Source organism: Talpa occidentalis, unplaced genomic scaffold (assembly GCF_014898055.3).
Source record: "Talpa occidentalis isolate TD23 unplaced genomic scaffold, MPIMG_talOcc4v2.1 talOcc4.15, whole genome shotgun sequence".
Taxonomy (NCBI): domain Eukaryota; kingdom Metazoa; phylum Chordata; class Mammalia; order Eulipotyphla; family Talpidae; genus Talpa; species Talpa occidentalis.
Window position 1 is genome coordinate 46422159 of NW_023601543.1, and position 21758 is coordinate 46443916.

Here is a 21758-nt window from a genome sequence, read left to right on the forward strand (position 1 = left end):
GCACCCCGTCCGGGGCAGACCGGGCACGCAGAAGAGTGTGCCTGACCCGGAGGTGCAGGGACTGCATCCTGCTTCGCCATTTTAGAACAGGGACATTTCTTCAGTAAAGACTGCCTAAAACCAGCAGAAAGCTCCCCAGAAGCAGAGATGGCCCCTGGAGGAGCCAGAGGGGAGTGGAGAAGTTTCATCCAAAGATGCCAGCCAGTCCGAGCAACACGAGTGTCCCAACGCATACGACAAATTAGAAAACAGACAGTAGGGAGTAGAAGAACCACACGCAACCTAACAACTCCTCAGGAAAGAAGCACACCACAAAAAGAAAACCACTCCCCAGATTGCAACGACAGCAACTTGGAAGAACTTTGAGCCTTCAGAAAGAGAATTTAAAATTGCCATGATTAAAAAGTGATAGAAGTCATAAAGGAAACAATGATCAGAAGAAGAAAGTGAGTCCCTAAGAGGGAAAACAATGGTCAGAAGAATGAAATTGAGTCCCTAAAGAGGGAAGTAAAAGAAATGCAGGAGATCAAAGAATTAATGGAGGAACTAAAGAACTCTGGGAAAGCAATGAAAGCAGAAGATGAAATGGAAGAACGAATAAGTACTCTTGAAGACACAGAAATAAAAAGAACCAAAACAGAAAAGGAAAGAGAAGTACGAAGGAAAAGAATGAAGAAAGACTTCGGGAACTATCTGACTCCATGAGGAAAGGAAATATAAGAGTTATAGGAATTCCAGAAGGAGAGGAGAGAGATGTAGGAACAGAGAAAATATTCCAGGAGATAATTGAAGAGAACTTCCCAAATGCGAAGAAGGAGCTGAAAATTGATATACAAGAAGCAAGAAGAACACCAAACTTCCACGACGAAAGGAAAAATACAGCAAGACACATAATAGTAAAAACTCCAAGAATCCAGGACAAGGAAAATAATGAAGCTGACAAGAGGGAAGAAACAGATAACATTCAAAGGAAAACCAATCAGGCTGACATCAGACTTCTCTGAAGAAACACTACGGGCAAGGAGAGAGTGGAGGGACATAGTCAACAGACTCCAAGAAAACAGATGCCAACCAAGAATACTCTATCCCGCAAAGCTCTCCTTCCTCTATGAAGAAAGAATATGGACCTTCCCAGACAAACAGAAACTCCGGAATTTCATTACGACTAAACCCCCACTCCAAAAATACTACAAGGAGTCCTAAAGCCAGAACCTCAGAGGGACGAATAACAACGAAAGAAGACCAAAAAAAAAAAAAGTTATTAAAAATAATAAAAATAAAATCAAAGGAAAGACAAACAATGGCAAATACAGATGCTAACATATCAATATTAACTCTAAATGTAAATGGACTAAACTCTTCAATAAAAAGACACAGAGTTGCAGCCTGGATTAAGAAACAAAACCCAACCTTTTGCTGTCTCCAGGAAACATTTTAGCTACAAAAGATAAAAATAGGCTCAAAGTTAAAGGATGGAAAACAATCCTACAAGCAAATGGACCAAAAAAAGAAAGCAGGAACAGCTATACTTATATCAGATAAAACAGACTTCAAACTCAAAAAAATAAAAAGAGACCCCAATGGTCACTACATTATGATCAAGGGGACAATACTTCAAGAAGAAATAACACTCATTAACATATACTCACCAAACGAAGGAGCACCAAAAATATATCAGACAACTGTGTCCTCTCTGAAAACAGACATCAGAGAAAACACATACGTAGTGGAGACTTCAACACACCACTATCAAAATGGATAGATCAACAAGACAAAAAATAAGTAAAGAAACTAAAGCTCTAAATAAGGACCTAGAGCATTTGGGCTTAACAGACATCTATAGAACACTAAACCCAAAAAAAACGGAGTACACATTTTTCTCAAGCGCACACGGATCATTCTCCAGGATCATCACATACTGGGGCACAAAGACAAACATCAACAGATACACCAAGATTGAAATCATACCAACCATCTTTTCTGACCACGAAGGCATCAAACTAGAAATAAACCATAAAAAGAAGGCAAGGAACTATTCTACCTCATGGAGATTAAAAACCACACTACTGGAAGACCACTGACTAATGAGGAGATCAAAGAAGAAATTAAAAAATTCTTTGAATTGAATGACAAGGAGGACACCAATATCCTAAATGTATGGGATGCAGCAAAAGCAGTAATAAGAGGAAAATATATAGCAATAGAAGCTCACATCAAGAAACAAGAAAGAACTCAAAGAAACAACCTAATCTCGAAGCTCAAAGATCTAGAAAAAGAACAACAAAAAACCCAAAAACCAGTAGAAGAAAGAAATAATAAAAACCAAAGCAGAAATAAATGAAATTGAAACTAAAAAAAACAATCCAAAAGATCAATGAAACCAAGAGCTGGTTCTTTGAAAAAAAAAATAAAATAGACAAACACCTAGCCAGGCTCACAAAGGAAAAAAGGGAGAAAGCACAAATAAACAGGATCATAAATGAAAAGAGAGAAATCACAACGGACACAGCAGAAATCAAAAGAATAATCAGTAACTACTATGAACAGTTATATGGAAACAAGTTCAACAATCTAGAGGAGATGGACAAATTCCTACAACTCTACAATCACCCAAAGCTAGATAAAGAAGAAATAGAACACCTAAACAGACCAATTACAAGCAGCGAAATTGAAATGGTAATCAAAACCTCCCCAAAAACAAAAGCCCAGGACCTGATGGATTTACAAATGAATTCTACCAAACATTCAGAGACGAATTAGTGCCTATCCTTCACAAACTCTTCCAAAAAATTGAGAAGGAAGGGACAATACCAAACACGTTCTATGAAGCCATAATTACACTAATACCAAAACCGAATAAGGACAACACAAAAAAGGAAAACTACAGGCCAATCTCCCTAATGAACACTGATGCAAAAAATCCTCAATAAAAATTTTAGCTATCAGAATCCAACAATGTATCCATAAGATAATTCACCACGACCAAGTTGGATTCATTCCAGGGACACAAGGATGGTTTAACATCCGAAAATCAATCAACGTTATCCAACACATCAACAAAAAGAAATATAAAAACCATATGATAATATCAATAGATGCTGAGAAAGCTTTCGACAAAGTGCAACACCCATTCATGATAAAAGCCCTTGAAATTCTTGGGATACAAGGAACATACCTCAACATCATAAAAGGCCATCTATGACAAGCCAACAGCCAGTATCATTCTCAATGGTGAAAAGCTGAAAGCAATCCATTAAGATCTGGAACAAGACAAGGATGTCCACTCTCACCACTGCTTTCAATATATATACTGGAAGTCCTAGCCAGAGCAATAAGACAAGAGAAAGACATCCAAGGAATCCAAATAGGAAAAGAAGAAGTCAAACTATCACTATTTGCAGATGATATGATAATATACATAGAGAACCCCAAACTCCACAGAAAACTAATTCAACTCATCAATCAGTTCAGTAAAGTGGCAGGATACAAAATCAACACGCAAAAGTCAGTAGCCTTCCTATACACAAACAATAAATCTGAAGAAGAAGAAATCAAAAAAAACATCTCTTTTATTATCGAACAAAAAATATCAAATATTTGGGAATAAATCTAACAAAAAGGTAAAGGACCTATAAAAAGAAAACTATAAAACACTGTTAAAAGAAATAGAAGAAGACACAAAGAAATGGAAAGACATCCCCTGCTCATGGATTGGAAGAATAAACATTATTAAAATGGCCATCCTACTAAAAGCAATATACAGATTCAATGCTATTCCAATCAAAAATTTCAATGTCATTCTTCAAAGAAATAGAACAATTATTGATGAAATTCATATGGAATCACAAAAAAACCCGAATTGCCAAAGCTCTCCTGAAAAAAGAAAGAAGGGAATGGAGGGCATCACACTCCCAGACTTCAAACTATACTACAAAGCCATAATCATCAAACTGCATGGTATTGGCACAAGAACAGACATACAGACCAATGGAATCAAATAGAAATCCAGAAATAAACCCGCAGATTTATGGTCAACTAATCTTTGACAAAGGAGCAAAGACTATGCATTGGAGCAAAGAAAGTTTGTTCAATAAATGGTGCTGGGAAAACTGGGTCGCTACATGCAAAAGAATGAAGCTTGACCACTACCTCACACCATACACAAAAATCAACTCAAAATGGATTAAAGAACTAGACTTAAGACCTGAAAACATAAAATGCATAGAAGGAAATATAGGCGAAACACTACGTGATTTGCATATCAAAGACATCTTACAGACACATCACCCAAAGCAGTGATAGTGAAGGCAAAAGATAAACAGCTGGGACTACATCAAATTAAAGAGCTTCTGCACAGCAGCAAAAGAGACAATAACAAAAACAAAGAGAAACCCCACCAACTGGGAGAACATTTTTGCACCCAACACTAATGAAAAGGACTGATCACAAAAAATCTGCAAAGAGCTGATGAGACTCAGCAACAACAAAGAAAATAATCCAGTCAAAAAATGGGCAGAAGAGCTAAAAGAAACTTCTCTGAAGAGGAAATGCAAATGGCCAACAGACATATGAAAAAATGTTCAACATCACTTGTAATCAGGGAAATGCAAATCAAAACTACCATGAGATACCATCTCACACCAGTGAGAATGGCACATATTAAAAAAACTAGCAACAACAATGTTGGCGAGGATGTGGAGAAAAAGGAACTCTTGTGCACTGTTGGTGGGAGTGCAAACTGGTCCAACCACTGTGGAGAGCTGTGTGGAGATTTCTGGACCTACTAAACATAGAGCTTCCATATGATCCAGCAATTCCACTCCTAGGTATTTACCCAAAAGGACACAGAAACATCAATTCCAAAGAACACCTGCACCCCTATGTTTATAGCAGCACTGTTTACAATAGCTAAGCTTTGGAAACAACCCAAAAATCCAAAAATAGATGACTGGATCAAGAAGATGTGGTACATATACACCATGGAATATTACTCAGCATTCAAAAAAGATAAACACATGCAATTTGCAGCAACATGGATGGCGTTGGAAGGGATCATGCTCAGCGAAATAAGCCAAAAAGAAAAAGAAAAAGCCGGATGGTCTCACTCATAGCAGGAATCTAGAAACTTAAATAAGGGACCAGGAAAATGAGTAACTATAAGAAAGTGAAAATCAAAATCAACAAAAACTATGAACCAGAGACACTTTTTGGGGGGTGGGGGTGGGGAGGAGGGATTGGGGTCAAATGGGGCGTTGCAATTGTATGGGGGAAATAAAAATAAAATTTATTATTTAAAAAAAAAAAGTGTTGGTCATAATGAATACTGACATTGATTGTGGTGATGATTTCATGGGTGCGTATCTGTGTCAAAACTTATTATAACTTTTTTTTTTTTTTTTTTTTTAAAGATTTATTTTTTATTTATTTATTTATACAGCACTGGGTACAGTCAGAAGCGCGAGAGGGTGAGAGAATTCAACCAGAGCCAGAGAGGGAGCAGAGCAGGCAGAAGGACCGAAGTACACTGCTGAGGGGAACAGCGGGCGGCAGGAGAGGTCTGCGCGCCATGTGGGACCCTCCTCTGGTGGCTGGGGAGCAGCCGGGGATCGAACCGGCGCCGCGGAGGCCCCGGGCAGCCTCGCAACCCAGCGCTCAAACCGCTGCGCCACCAGGGAGGCCCTATTATACACTTTATTTTTTTTTTTTTTTTTTTTTTAAATAGAGGCATGTTTTATTTATTTATTTATTTGTTTTTTGTTTGTTTATACATGCACTTGGTACAGTCAGAAGTGCGGGAGGGTGAGAGAATTCACCAGAGCCAGAGCGGGGAGCAGAGCAGGCAGAAGGACCAAAGTACACTGCTGAGGGGAGCGTGGGCGGCAGGAGAGGTCGCTCGCCATGCGGGACCCTCCTCCGGTGGCCGGGGAGCAGCCGAGGATCGAACGGCGCGGCAGAGGCCGCGGGCAGCTTCGCAACCCAGCGCTCAACCGCTGCGCCACCGGGGAAGCCCTATTATACACTTTAAATGTGTACAATTTATTGTACGTTAATTATACCTCAATAAAATGATTAAAAATTAGCTGACCTCTATGAGGTAAGGAATAGAAAGGTTCTATTGATCTTTATTTTTTTATTATTTTTTTAGGTTATCTAAAATCTTGGTTCTCTTTTATTTTTTTCTTACATTTTTATATCATTTTTCATTTTTATTCTTATTTATTTATTTAAAAAGATTTATTTATTTATTTATTTATACAAGCACTGGGTACAGTCAGAAGCGCAGGAGGGTGAGAGAATTCACCAGAGCCAGAGCAGGGAGCAGAACAGGCAGAAGGACCGAAGTACACTGCTGAGGTCTGCACGCCATGTGGGACCCTCGCCCAGCAGCCGGGGATTGAACCCATGCTGCAGAGCCTGCGGGCAGCTTCGCAATCCAGCGCTCAACCGCTGCGCCATGCGGGAGGCCCTATCATTTTTCACTTTTGCACAATGTATGCAATTTCATCTTGGTTATAGTCCCCATACCATTCCCAACCCCCCCCTTTTTTTTTTGGTTTTTCTTTTTTTTAATATTTTATTTTATATAATTCCTACATCATTTTTCATTTTTGCACAATTTATGCATTTTCATTTTGGTTATATTCCCCATACAATTGCACTGGCCCCTTATTTTGACCCTAGTCCTTCCTCTCCTCCCTCCCTCTGCTGTAGTGTGTTTCTAGTTTCTAGTTGCTTGTTGATTTTGATTTTTACTTTGTATTAATTAGTCTTTATCCTGGTCCCTTATTTAGGTTTTCTAGATTCCTGCTATAGTGAGACCATCTGGTATTTTTCTTTTTCCCTCTGGCTTATTTCGCTGAGCATGATCCCTTCCAGCTCCATCCATGTTGCTGCAAATGGCATGAGTTTATCTTTTTTGATTGCTGAGTAATATTCCATTATGTATATGTACCATGTCTTCTTGATCCAGTCATCTATTTTTGGGCATTTGGGCTGTTTCCATAGCTTAGCTATTATAAATAGAGCTCCTATAATCATAGGGGTGCAGGTGCCCTTTGGAATTAATGTTTCTGTGTCATGGGTAAATACCTAGGAGTGGAATTGCTGGATCATATGGAATCTCTATCTTTAGTAGGTTGAGGAATCGCCACACAGCTCTCCATAATGGTTGGACCAGTTTGCACTTGCACCAGCAGTGCAGGAGAGTTCCATTTTTCTCCACAACCTCGCCAACATTTGTTGTTGCTAGTTTATTTATTTATTTTAAAGATTTATTTATTTATTTATATAAGCATTGGGTACAGTCCGTAGCATGGGAGCGTGAGAGAATTCAACAGAGCCAGAGCAGGGAACAGAACAGACAGACTGACGAAACACACTGCTGAGGGGAGCAGCGGGTGGCAGGAGAGGTCTGTGCGCCATGTGGGATCCTTGCCGCGGCCGGCTGCGGGCAGCTTCTCAGCCCAGCGCTCAACTGCTGCACCACCAGGAGAGGCCCGTTGCTAGTTTTTTTTAATATGTGCCATTCTCGCTGGTGTAAGATGGTATCTCATTGCAGTTTTGATTTGCATTTCCCTGATTACAAGTGATGTTGAACATTTTTTCACATGCCTGTTGGCGATTTGCATTTCCTCTTTGGAGAAGTTTCTTTTTAGTTCTTCTGCCCATTTTTTGACTGGATTATTTTCTTTGTTTTTGTTGAGTCTCAGCTCTTTGTAGATTTTTGCGATCAGTCCCTTATCATTAGTGTTGTGTGCAAAAATTTTCTCCCAGTCCCCACCCCCCTTGTTTTGATCCTTATTTTTTTAAATCAAGTTAACATTGCTTTACAACATTGTATGTGATTCAGAGACATAGGATCACATCTTCTCAGATGCATGTCCTTACATAACATCTACCACCAAGGATGTTTTCCATCATAGTTCATTCTCTTGTTCTCTTTAACAACCATTCAAAGGTATTTACATTTTGAGGAAAAAAGGTTTTCAGGTAGAATTTCAAATTTGTAGTATTTACTTCTAAAAGAAAAGGAAGCCATTTCCCTTTTCCCCCTATCTTCAATGTATATAAGAGAAATGGCAGTTCAAGCTCTCCATACCTTCACTCGAGCTGCAGTGCCGTCCATTCCACGGCTCTGAGTTTCTTTCCGTTTATCTGCAACTTCCCGTTGTTTTTGGAGAGCATCCTTGAGACGCTTATTGGCAGCTGCTGCCTAAATAAAAGCAGTTCATAGTAATGCTGAATTGAAGGGTAACAGAAGAACTTTCTTATTTCCAGCATATTAGTAATGGAAAATGAAAAATCCTATAGGTTTAAGTTCCTATAGGAACCAGTGTATGAGTCTCCATGTACATAATTTTGGTGAATAACTGCTTTAACAGCCTAGGGGAGGTACACATTTCAAGGAAGTACCCACAGACTAAAAGTGTCTGGAAATATCATATATTAATATTACTGTTTTTTTTGGGGGAAAGAAACAAACTCAATTTAAAAAATCCATATTTGAATAGTTCCATTTCCACCAGGTTTTTGTCTGTCCCAGTTTATGACATATAAGCAGGGGATTAAGACTGAGGAATTGTTGGTCAAGATTGGTATCCCTGGTTTCTCAGGACACTGGTTCATTTAAAGGATACTACTTTACCAGCATCTAAACCTAAAGGTTGTCCCAGCAGATTTTCTTACCTCCTCAGTTTTACGTCTGAGCACATTAGACTGTTTCTGGAAGTTTCTTTCAAGTTTGAGCAGTTCATATTGCCTCTTACGGTCCTGAAAAATAAAAAGTCAGACTTTCAATTGCTATTCAGCTAGGGAAAGTAAAACCTCCTAATGTAACTAAACTGTCTTTCAGTCATTATGGAAAACAATATAGAGAGTCCTCACAAAATTGAAAGTAGAACTATCATATGATTCAGCAATCCCACTACTGGGTATATATCCAAAGGAAATGAAGTCAGTATCTCAAAGAGATACTGTGTTCCCATGTTCAATGTAGCATTATTCACAATAACTAAGATATGGAAATAGCCTAAGTGTTCACTGACATATGACAATGGGGAGAAATTCACTGTTAGGTTATTTTGTCATTGTATGAATGTCAGAGATGTATGAGGGTATTGCCTGAGTAAAATGCTATGAGTTTACTACTTTTTTTAAGATTTATTTTATTTATTTATTCATACAAGAGCTGGGTATAGGCCAGAGGTGCGGGGCAGAGGGTGTGAGGGTTTTCACCAGAGACATAGTGGGGAGCAGAACAGGTGGACTGAGTGAAATAACTGCAGAGGGGAGCAGCAGGAGAGACAGGAGTGATCTGCTGTGCCATGTAGGTCAGCTCTCGGCCAGGGATCAAACTCGTGCTGCACAGGCTGCTGATACCTTCATTGTGCTGAGACTTAACCCCTTGCGCCACTAGGGAGACCCGACTTTACTACTTTTATGATGTCATTACACAATAGGAACTTGGGGGTGACCATCATATGTGATTTGATACTAACTAAAATGCCATTATGCAGTGCATGAGTGTGTATTATACTATGGGCTATTATTCAGCCATAAACAAGAAACTTGTAATAACATGGATGAGTCTGGAGGTCATTATGCTAAATGAAATAAATCAGACAGAAAAAAGACAAATGCTGTATGATCTCACATACATACATGTTGAATCTGAAAAAGGTGAACCCATAGAATCAAAGAGTAAACAGTGTGTGGGATTGGGAAAGTGGGGAGAGTCTGGTTAAAGGGTACAAATATTCAGTTATGAGTAAGACTGGAGGATCTACATACATAGCATGGAGACTATAAATAATGCTGTATTGTATTACTGCAATTTGCAAAAACAGCAGATATTAAGTGTTGTCACTACATTGGAGGAAAAAAGGGTAGCTATGTAAGGTGATATGTTGATATTAGGTGTAACATCTTCAAATTTATTCTTCTATTTTAAGATTGTTTTGACTATTCTATATCCCTTGCATTTCTATATGAATTTTAGTTTCAGCTTGTGAATTTCTGAAAATCCAGTTAAAAGTTTGACTGGAATTTTGTTGAATCTGTAGATCAATCTGGGGAGTATTCCATTGATGTTTTCTTCTTTTTAGTGTATAAGCCTTAACCTTCTTTTGTTAAGTTTATTCCTAACTATATTATTTTGCTGATGCTTACTAACAATAAACTTGTTTTCTTAATTTCATCTTCGAATTGTTAGTTGCTACTACATTGAAATACAACTGATTTTTGTATACTGAACTTATATCCTGCAGTCTTGCTGAATGCATGTATCAGTTATGTTTAGCAGATTTGCTAGTATTTTCTACATACAAGAAGATCATGTCATTGGCTAACAGATAGTTTTGCTTCTTCCTTTCCAATCTGGATGCTTTTTATATGTTTTTCTTTCCTAAGTGTCCTACTTAGAATCCCTAGGACAATGCAGAACAGAAGTGGGAAGGACAGCAATCCTTGTATTGTTCGTGATCTTGGAGGAAAGTATTCTATCTTTCACCATTTAAGTATAATGTTAGTTGTGGGTTTTTATAAATTCCCTTTATCCAACTGATGAAGTTTCCCTTTACTCCTGGTTTCTTAAGAGCTTGCCTTGGATTTAGTTTGCTCTTCTTTTATCCCAGTGTCTTAAAGTGGAAGAGTAGTTAGCCTATTGAGATTTATTATATAAATATATATATATATATATATATATATATATATATATATATATTACATCATCCTTCAGTTTTGCACAATGTATGATTTCCCGTGAAATTCCCACCACTAATTTAGCCGTGTACCATCACTATAGTCCCTTGTGCTCTTCCCACTCCTTTCCTGATCTTTCTCCCTACTCCTCCCCTACAGAATATCTCTGGTCTATGGTTGCCTGTTGATTTTTCATTTTTACTTTATTATAGTTATTTATTTATTTATTTTAATTTAAATTTTATTTTAATATTCCCCATACAATTACAACCCCCTTATTTTGACCCCAAGCCCTCCTTTCCCTGCCCCACCCCCATAGAGTGTCTCTTGTTCATAGTTATTTGTTGATTTTGGTATTTTCTTTCTTACAGTTATTCTTTTTCCTGGTCCCCTATTTAGGTTTTCTAGATTCCTGCTATAGTGAGACCATCTGGTATTTTTCTTTTTCTTTCTGGCTTATTTTGCTGAGCATGATCCCTTCCAGCTCCATCCATGTTGCTGCAAATGGCATGAGTTTATCTTTTTTGATTGCTGAGTAATATTCCATTGTGTATATCTACCACATCTTCTTGATCCAGTCATCTATTTTTGGGCATTTGGGTTGTTTCCAAAGCTTAGCTATTGTAAATAATGTTGCTATAATCATAGGGGTGCAGGTGCCCTTTGGAATTAATGTTTCTGTGTCATGGGTAAATACCTAGGAGTGGAATTGCTGGATCATATGGAATCTCTATCTTTAGTAGGTTGAGGAATCTCCATATAGCTCTCCATAATGGTTGGACCAGTTTGCACTCGCACCAGCAGTGCAGGAGAGTTCCTTTTTTCTCCACAACCTCGCCAATATTTATTGTTGCTAGTTTTTTCTAATATGTGCCATTCTCACTGGTGTAAGATGGTAGGTATCTCATTGTAGTTTTGATTTGCATTTCCCTGCTTACAAGTGATGTTGAATATTTTTTCATATGCCTGTTGGCCATTTGCATTTCCTCTTCAGAGAAGTTTCTTTTTAGTTCTTCTGCCCATTTTTTTGACTGGATTATTTTGTTTTTGTTGAATCTCATCAGCTCTTTGTAGATTTTTGGGATCAGTCCTTTATCATTAGTGTTGTGTGCAAAAATTTTCTCCCAGTCAGTGGGGTTTCTCTTTGCTTTGGTTATTGTCTCTTTTGCTGTGCAGAAGCTCTTTAATTTGATATAGTCCCAGCTGTTTATCTTTGCCTTCACTATCACTGCTTTGGGTGATGTATCTGTAAAGATGTTTTTGAGGTGCATGTCATGTAGTGTTTCACCTAAATTTTCCTTCTATGTAGTTTATGGTTTCAGGTTTTATGTCTAGTTCTTTAATCCATTTTTAGTTGGTTTTTGTGCATGGTGTGAGGTAGTAGTCAAGCTTCATTTTTTTGCATGTAGTGACCCAGTTTTCCCAGCACCATTTATTGAACAAACTTTCTTTGCTGGGACTACATCTTTACTATATTTTTGGTGGCATGAATGGATGTGTATTTACAAAAAAAGTTATTATGAAAGACAACTATATATACTAGACATCACAATCTGTGTAGACCAATATCACATCCTCAGACTGAAAAAATTCTGAACAACAGTTTTGAGCCAATTAGAGAGCAGACACATCGGGACTTTGACAGAGTTTAAGATCGTGAAAGTTTAAATAATTATCACTAAGGTGAAGGATTTTCATCAGGTTAACATTACCAACCAACAATAAGCCTTCTATAATTTCCTCAAAAAACAAACAAACAAACAGGACAAGTGTTAAAATGAACCAAAGGCGTTTAGGAATGGGGTGTGCAAAGAGCAAGAAAAAGGGGAAGGATAAATAGTGAAAAGATGGCAAAAACATATTTTCTAATCCTGAGAAAAAGGCATTTTCTTGGAATCTTGCCCCCAAATCTTCCTGGACATTGACAGTTAACAAGATGGTTTCTTGTCTTAAAATTCCATTTCCATTTAACTGGTCTTCGTTTTTAAAATGCATTCGGTCTATTCTATGGTTAACAGGGTTTGTGTTTGTCCTCTGATAAACACTTCATTAAAATTAGGAGGAAGTCCAGAGTTGTAGCTGGCACTAGTTTGAACTGCAGAAGGGTTTTGGTGTTATCTTTACTGTTTTCAGAAACTACAGTGAGTGGAGTGGAAGATTCATAGCCTGAACTGGCATGGGGGGAGGAATCTGACTCTTTAGATGCATGAACGTTCTTCATGTGCTGGCGCGAGAAGCTCAAATGTGTGAACTTATCACACATTTTGTAGATATGTGTCTTGTCTAAGGTGTGCACATGTATATGCTTATTGTGTTCATTGCTATTGGCAAACCATCTGTCACAGCCTTCAAACTCACATTTAAAAGGATTCTCACTGGGGCCTTCCCGGTGGCACAGCAGGTTGAGTGCAGAACTGTGGGGCTGTCAACAGCCTCTGCAGCGCCAGTTTGTTTCCCGGCCAGCCAGGGAGATACCCATATGGCACGGCAGGCCTCTCCTGTCTTGCCCACTGCTCCACTAAGCAGTGTATCCCAGTCAGTCTGCCTGTTCTGCTTCCCACTTTGTCTCTGGTGAATCCTCTCACCCTCCCACGCCTCTGGCCTGTAACCCATATCTTGTATAAATAAATCTTTAGGGCCTCCCCGGTGGTGCAGCACGTTGAGTGCAGCGCTGTGAAGCTGTCCGCAGCCTCTGAGGCACAGGTTCGATTCCTGGCCTTCCAGGGAGATACCCACATGGCGCAGCAGACCTCTCCTGTCTCACCCACTGCTCCCCTCAGCACTCAGCAGCGTTTTTGGTCATCTGCCTCTTCTGCTCCCCGCTCTGTCTCTGGTGAATTCTCTCACCCTCCTGTTCCTCTGGCCTGTACCCCAGCTCTTGTATAAATAAATAAATCTTAAAATAAATACATAAATAAATTAATCTTACACTTTTTCTTCAATATTGGCCGTTACAACTATAAATTTTTCCTATACTACTTTAGCTATATGCTACAAATTTTGGTGTGCTAACCTTTGTTTCATTTATTTTAAAATTTACTCATGATCTAATTAGGACTGTGTTTTTTAATTTCCTTATGTTCATGAATTTTCCGTATTTCCTTGTTATTGAATTATTTTTTCATTCCACTTTGGTTGGAAAATACACTTTATATAATTTCAATCCAAAATTTATAAAGGAATGTTTATTTTCAAACTTTTTTTCACTTTTTTCTTTTTTTGTGTGTAGAAGAACTGGGGTGTAGGCCAGAGGTGGGGGGGTGTTGAGAGGATTCACCAGAGAGTGTGAGGAGCAGAACAGGCGAATTTTACTGAAATACACTGTTAAGGGGAGCAGCAGGCGAGACAGGAGAGGTCTGCTGCGCCACACGAGTGTGGGATTGAACTCAGATGACAGTGCCAAGACTTAACACTTAGGCCAGTAGGGAGGACCTATTGAGGCATGTTTTATGGCCTTAGATATGGTCTATTTTGGAGAATTTTCCAAGTGTATTTAGAAAAATATATATCCTAGAGTGGTTAGTTAGAATATTCTATAAGGGTCTGTTGGTCTAGTTATTTTATAACATTGTTTTTTTTTAAGATTTATTTATTTATGCATATAAGAACTGAGGTACAGGCCAGAGGTGTGTGTGGGGGTGGTGGTGAGAGTATTCACCAGAGACAGAGTGGGCAGCAGAACAGGTGGATCTACTGAAATACACTGCTGAGGGGAGCAGTGGGCGAGACAGGAGAGGTCTGCTGTGCCATGTGGGTTAGCTCCTTGGCTGGGGGATAGAACTTGTGCTGCCATGGCTGTGGACAGCCTCATAGTGGTGAGTCTTAACCCCTTGTGCACCAGGGAGGCCCAGTTTATAACATTGCTGAAGTCCTTGATATCCTTGCTGATTTTGTGCCTAGCTGTTCTATGTATTATTCAAAGTGGCATATTGAAAGTCTACACGTATTATTGTTGAGTTGTCTACTTCTCCGTTTATTTCTGTTAGTGTTGGTTTCCTATATTCTGGGCCTTTGTTGTTAGGTGCCTCTCTCTCTCTCTCTCTCTCTCTCTCTCTCTCTCTATATATATATATATATATATATATATATAATTTATAATTGCTGAATTTTCATGATGAATTGATGCTGTCATCATTAGAAAATTCTCCCTTTTATTTCTAGTAATATTCTGTGTTTTAAAGTATATATTGTTGGGCCTCCCCGGTGGCGCAGCGGTAGAGCGCTGGGTTGCGAAGCTGCCCGCAGCCTCTGCGGCGCCGGTTCGATTCCCGGCTGCTCCCCGGCCACCGGAGGAGGGTCCCGCATGGTGCGCAGACCTCTCCTGCCACCCGCTGCTCCCCTCAGCAGTGTACTTCAGTCCTTCTGCCTGCTCTGCTCCCACTCTGGCTCTGGTGAATTCTCTCACCCTCCCGCGCTTCTGACTGTACCCAGTGCATGTATAAACAAAACAAATGAACAAACAAATAAATAAATAAATAAAACATGCCTCTATAAAAAAAAAAAAAAAATAAAAAAAAAATAAAATATAAAAAAAAAAAAAAAAAATAAAGTATATATTGTCTGTAATAGCTACTTCAGTTCTTTTATGGTTGATACTTGACAAGTATATCCCTTTTTATTCTTTTACTTTTAACTTATTTGTAACTTTGAATAGTGTGTGTCTTCTGTAGGTAGCATATCTAGCTTTTTAAAATCTAGTCTGATGATCTTGCCTTTTGACTACATTCTTTAATCCAGTCAGTGATATGCAGAACTTTTCTTTATTATTTCTGATTCTCTTCATTTATTACTGTAGATTCACACTGCCATTTGATGTCATTTCCTTAGTCAAATATAACATTACTCTCAGTCACCAACTTTATGCTGTTATTTTTTTTTATTTTTTAAAAAAGATTTATTTATTTATTTATACATACATACATACATACATACATACATACAAGCACTGGGTATAGTCAGAAGCGCGGGAGGGTGAGAGAATTCACCAGAGCCAGAGCAGGAGCAGAACAGGCAGAAGGACCGAAGTACACTGCTGAGGGGAGCAGCGGGTGGCAGGAGAGGTCTGCGTGCCATGTGGGACCCTTGCTGGTGGCGGGGATCGAACCTGCGCTGCAGAGGCTGCAGGCAGCTTTGCAACCCAGCGCTCAACCGCTGTGCCACCGGGGAGGCCCTATGCTGTTATTATTTTTAAATATTTATTTATGCATACAAGAACTGGGGTACAGGCCAGACGTGTTGGGGGGATGAGAGGATTTGCCAGAGACAGAGTGGGGAACAGAACAGGCAGATCTACTGAAATACACTGCTGAGGAGAGCAGTGGGCGAGACAGGAGAGGTCTGCTGCGCCATGTGGGTAGCTCCCTGGCTGGCCGGGGATTGAACTCATGCTACAGTGGCTGCCAATAGCTTCATAGTGCTGTGCTTAGCCCCAAGCACCACCAGGGAGGCCTTACATGTTATTGTTAAATATATTACATTTCTATATATCATAGGCTCATCAATAATATAAACATATTGTTTATATAATTTTTTAAATCAGTTAAGAGAGAGTGAAGTAATATTCAGTATCTTTCTTAGAATTACCTACACAATACCCTTATTGGGTGTGTGGGTGTGTGTGTGTGTGTGTATGTGTAGATTCAAATTACTGTCTGGTATGACTTGCTTTCAGTCTGAAGAGTTCTTTTAGGGAGCAAAGAATATGCACTGGAACAAGGATAGCCTCTTCAATAAACAGTGCTGGAAAATTGGACCACCACATGCAAAAGAATGGAACTAGACTACTACCTCACACCATATACAAAAACCAACTCAAAATGGATAAAAGACTTGAATGTATGACTTGAAACCATAAAATATATAGAAGAAAATATAGGCAAAATACTACATGACATACACTTCATAAACATCTTTGAGACTCATCTCCAGGAGCAAAGAAAATGAAGGAAAAAATAAATAGCTGGGACTATATCAAATTAAAAATCTTCAGTACAGCAAAAGAGACAGTAATCAAATGAAGAGACACCCTACCGAATGGGAGAAAACAATTGCACAAGATACAACTGATAAGGGACCAATATCAAAGATCTACAAAGAGCTTACACAACTCAACAAAAACAAAGTAAATAACCCAGTAAAAAAAATGGGCAGAAGAGCTAAAAAGACACTTCTCCAAAGAGGAGATGTAAATGGCCAGCAGGTATGTGAAAAAATGCTCTACATCACTTATAATCAGAGAAATGCAAATCGAAATCTCAATGAGCTACCACCTCACACTGGTGAGAATGGCCTATACTGAAACAAAACAAAACAAAACAAAACAAACAAAACTGTCAACAGCAAATGCTGGTGAAGATGTGGAGATAAAGGAACCCTCTTACATTGCTGGTGGGAATGCAAAATGGTCCAGCTGCTATGGAAAGCTTTGTGGAGCACTCTTAAAAAACTAAAAATGGATCTACCATATGACTCAGAAATTCCAATCATAGGAATCTACCCAAAGGACACAAGAACTCTAATTGGAAAGGAAACCTGTACTCCTATGCTTATTACAGCACTATTTACAATAGTTAAGATACGGAGACAACCTAAATGCCCCAAAATGGATGAAAGAATCAAGAAGATGTGGTATATACACACAATGGAATATTACTCAGCAATCAAAAAAGATAAACATCGAAAAAGATAAACTCATGCCATTTGTAGCAACATGAATGGAGTTGGAAGGGATTATGCTAAGCAAAATAAGTCAGCAGGAAAAAGAAAAATATCAGATTGTTTCATGTATAGGTGGAATATATGGAAACTGAACAAAGGCTCAGGAAAAAGACAAAACTTGCAGGCAAATTATAAATCTGGAGCATGAAGCAGAGGAGGGGGAAGGGAATGAGTCAACACAGGTGAGGTAAGAGCACAAACGACTATGGTGATGGTTCATGTGTGCTCTGGTGGTGGGAGAATTATGGGGAATACACCTGAGGGAAGAAATGAAGTATTATACAAAAATGAACAATATAAGAAAATAAAAAAGTAGGAAAAAAATAGAATCAGGAAGCCATATGCAAAAAAAGTTCTTTTAGCATTTTTTAAAAAAGATTTATTTATGTATACATAGAAGAGGTGCTGGAGGTGAGAGGATTCACCAGAGACAGTGGGGAACAGAACAGGCAGATCTACTGAAATACACTGCTGAGGGGAGCAGCAGGCGAGACAGGAGAGGTCTGCTGCGCCATGTGGGTCAGCTACCTGGCCAGGGATCAAACTTGTGCTGCAGGGGCTGCAGATAACTTCATAGTGCTGAGACTTAACCCCTTTTGCCACAAGGGAGGCCCCACTTTTAGTATTTTTTAATAGGCAAGTCTGCTAAAAACAAATTCACTTAACTTTTATCTAGGAATATACTTTGTCTTAATTTTTGAAAGATATCTCTGCTATCTATAAGATACTTAAGAGGCCTCAGCTGTTCGAATATGTAGTCCCTCTGCCTTCTGGCTGCCATACTTTCTGATGAAAATTCAGCTGTTAATTTTATTGGGATTTCTTTTGTGTGAGTTATTTTTTCTTGCTGCTTTCTTCAAGTTTTTTGTCTTTGTGTTTCAACATTTTCATGTATGTTTGAGTGTAGATTCCTTTGAATTTGTCCTACTTGGAGTTTGTCAAGGTTCTTGGATGTGTAGATTAATGTTTTCATCAAATTTGGGGATTTTGCAGTCTTTATATTTTTGAATATTTCTACTGCTCTTTTATTTACTTTTCTAATGGAGTGTTCTCTTAATTGTTACCACCAAAATTTCCATTGTTTTTGACATCATCTACAAATTTGAATTTCCCTGAAGTCTGTCCCCCATGGAAAGATGCATTTCTATGCCTCTCTCCTCTGGGCAGAACCTCTGCGCCATTGCTCAAGACCCAGGGATGGGAACAGCATGCCACTTCTTTCAGTATTATCTCTGTTCTATGAGTAGGGTGCTTGGCAGGCACATATAGCCTGTTTTTCTTGCCTTGCCTCTCCTAACACAAAACTAGATCCTATGATTAGATGGGTTGAGGTAATTAGGTACCAGTATTATTGGTCTTCTGCAGCAGGGGTGGAGCTTCTACCTTACATGGGGGCTGGTGGAAGAAGGGATTCCCATAACTCTTTGCTATTCTTGCTTGAAATAGAACTTCAGCACCATGCAGCTAAGGGGGATTAAACAGAAGATCCATATTCATAGATTGGAAGTTTGAGAGTGAGAGTAAGGAGTTAGTTGTGGTTCAAATTCCATATATTCTTCCTCTTTTTTTCTGAGATTTCCTTGAATAATCATTTCTTTCTTTTCTGTATGTCCTTAGGACAATTTCTGGAGACTTTTATTGGTTGTTTTTATAAATTTCACCAGTTGTGCTTGCTTTGTTGGGAAGAAAGTTCACAAATCAACTCACACCACCATCTGAAGGTACTTCACTCCTTATTTCTTAACCCAACATAGCACATTCTGAAAAATTCTAAACTTCCGAAATCAATGATCTTTTCAGGAACACTGTTACAACTCTAATTCAGGCCCTTAATATCTTTCTGAATTATGCATTATCTACTTGTGTTCTGGCTTTCAGTTTCTCAATGTTGTATTTTGTTCTACACATTATTCCCAGATATATTTTCTGAAGCAGTACTTTGGACTACTGATATCATTTTATTTCTCAGAAAACCTTAAAAATATTTATATTATTGGGCCTCCCCTGGTGGCGCAGGCGGTTGAGCGCCTCGCTGTGAAGCTGTCTGCAGCCTCCTCAGCGCAGGTTCAATCTCGGCGAGCCTGCGAGAATCCCACATGGCAAAGCAGACCGCTCCTGACTCGCCTGCTGCTCTCCTCAGCAGTGTATTTCGACAGTCTGCCTGTTCTGTCCCCACTCTGTCTCTGGTGAATCCTCTTACCCTCCCACGCATCTGGCTTGTACCCCGGTTCTTGTATAAATAAATAAATCTTTAAAAAAAAACAAAAAAAAAAATCTTTTACATTAATAAATATAATAAAGTTCAAGCTTTCAGAATTTTTTTTTAACAAACAAGCTTCAGCTTCAGCAGATTTCCAGTAAAAGTCACTACTATTCTTCATCCCACCTAGACCAACTGCCATCCCTTGAATACACAGAGTGCTGTCATTACCTGTCTTTTTCCTGACATTCCATCTATTTAGAATGGCTGCTCTTATCTCTATTACTGTCATCCCTATCATTCAAGGCCTGTTCAGCTATCATCTTGTCACTCCAACTGAAATTGTGCTTCCCTTTCTTAATTACTTTGGTATTTTATAGCATTTGTAAAGCCCAAATGTCCTTAATCTTTGTACTATAGAAAATCATGCTTAAGTCTTACCTTTCCTTTGGACAAAACATTCTTTAAGGGCAGGGTTCATGTTACTTTCTTTCTAATTCCCAAGATATCTAGTGCAAAGTAGACATTTAATAAATAGCTTTTTAGTTAATGAATATGTCACATTTTTGAAGATAACAGTTATTAGAAGTTTTAATGTTAGTCAGCCCAGAGACTGAGTTTTTAGGTAGGCCTTTGAGAAGTTATAGTTACTTACTCGTTCTTTTAACTGAATTACTTCTTTGTCTTTTTGTTGCTTCCACTGTCTAAACTTCTCAGCATCCTCTTTCATCTGACGCATTAACTGTACCCGCTGGCTTTTCATCACCTGTAAAAACCAAAACCAGTACAATAATTAGTCATTTGCATTTATTTTAGGCTTATGTGAAAATGGATAAACTAATCATTAAGAAGAGAGAAAACCCATAGCTAAGAAGAGAAAGTCACAACAGATTTTCTGCAATGCTTCTTGCTATATTTGTATGAGGTTTCCACATAGACTACCCAGATGAACACCCTGAAGAAATAAAATTTCAGGGAAACACCTACTAAGCCTCAAGGACAAATACATTCTAAAGGTTTTACTAAAAGTAGCCTGTAATTGCCACTTTGTATTGATAGATGTCAGAATTGAACATTCAATAACTGAAAATTTTCTCTAGATGTCTGTCATCTTGCAACAACTCTATGAAATTATTTCACATGATCATGGAAGGTGGTCAGGATATCACCACTAAATAGTAAGGTGTTTATACTTTTTGGTTTCAGAAAAATCTAACATTAAACTCTGGATGTTAAAGTGGGGTTTTGCTATTTAGATTCCAGATGACTACCAACACAATGTTCTGCAAAAGAGACAATAATGGAGATTCACACACTTGAAATGATGACTCTGCCTGCTACTTGCTCACCTGAAAGCTTTTCTGTAGTATAATTCTAAGTGGAACACTGGTGTTTATAAATATCAGTTGAGTAAATGCAAGGATGAGTGTTTATTACCCGTATCTCCTGGTTCAGTTTGGAGACAGTATGCTCTGTGGATTCTTTCAGCTTCAGAAGTTTGGACTGTTCATTCAGTTTTTTCTTCAGATCAGTTATTTGACCCTCTAGCTCCTGAAGACGTTTGCGACGACGTTCACTCAACCTAAACCAGATGTTGTGGGAATGAAAACTACCAGCAACAAGCCTAACTTTAAAAGACATAATATTAGACTACTAGTTTCACATATATTATAATGGGTGACCAGTCACATAGCCATCTTTAAATAATGAATACCACCCAAGCAACCACAGTTGTATCAATAATGGGGGCTTAATACAAGGAACAAAACAAATTTTTTGAATACGTAATAATGCAATTGCTTCATACACTAATCCCCAATCACTCTATGTCAAAAGGATGGTTTTTTGAAGGCATTTTACTTCACATTAGCTGTAAGGAATAATTATAATTATTACACAAGCCTGAGCTAGAAAGTAAACATTTACTACAGCTCCTAAGAATATGAGTTTTAGACTCAATAGAGATACAACAGAGTTACCAAGTAAAAAAGAATGTAGATCTCTAAGGCATAGTAGGCTATTCTGAATATCTATGTTGGTTTATGACTCAAGGATGGCTAGATTGATTTTTCAGTTGCTAGCCTGAACATTAATTCTATTCAAAAGCTAATTTACCATAACTACAGCGACAAAGAATCTGTTG

The 21758-nt window shown here is 38.5% G+C and overlaps 1 protein-coding gene across 1 annotated transcript in view; it reads right to left on the reverse strand.

The window, feature by feature from the left end:
- The window catches only part of KIF4A (kinesin family member 4A), a 110140-nt gene that overhangs the window by 2150 nt on the left and 86232 nt on the right, over positions 1-21758 (reverse strand). The window contains exons 15-18 of the mRNA XM_037511649.2: positions 21053-21197; positions 20271-20381; positions 8686-8769; positions 8099-8212 (exon numbers count right to left, since the gene is read on the reverse strand). Coding sequence (XP_037367546.1) covers positions 8099-8212; positions 8686-8769; positions 20271-20381; positions 21053-21197 — 454 coding nt within the window. The remainder of the gene's footprint in view (positions 1-8098; positions 8213-8685; positions 8770-20270; positions 20382-21052; positions 21198-21758) is intronic.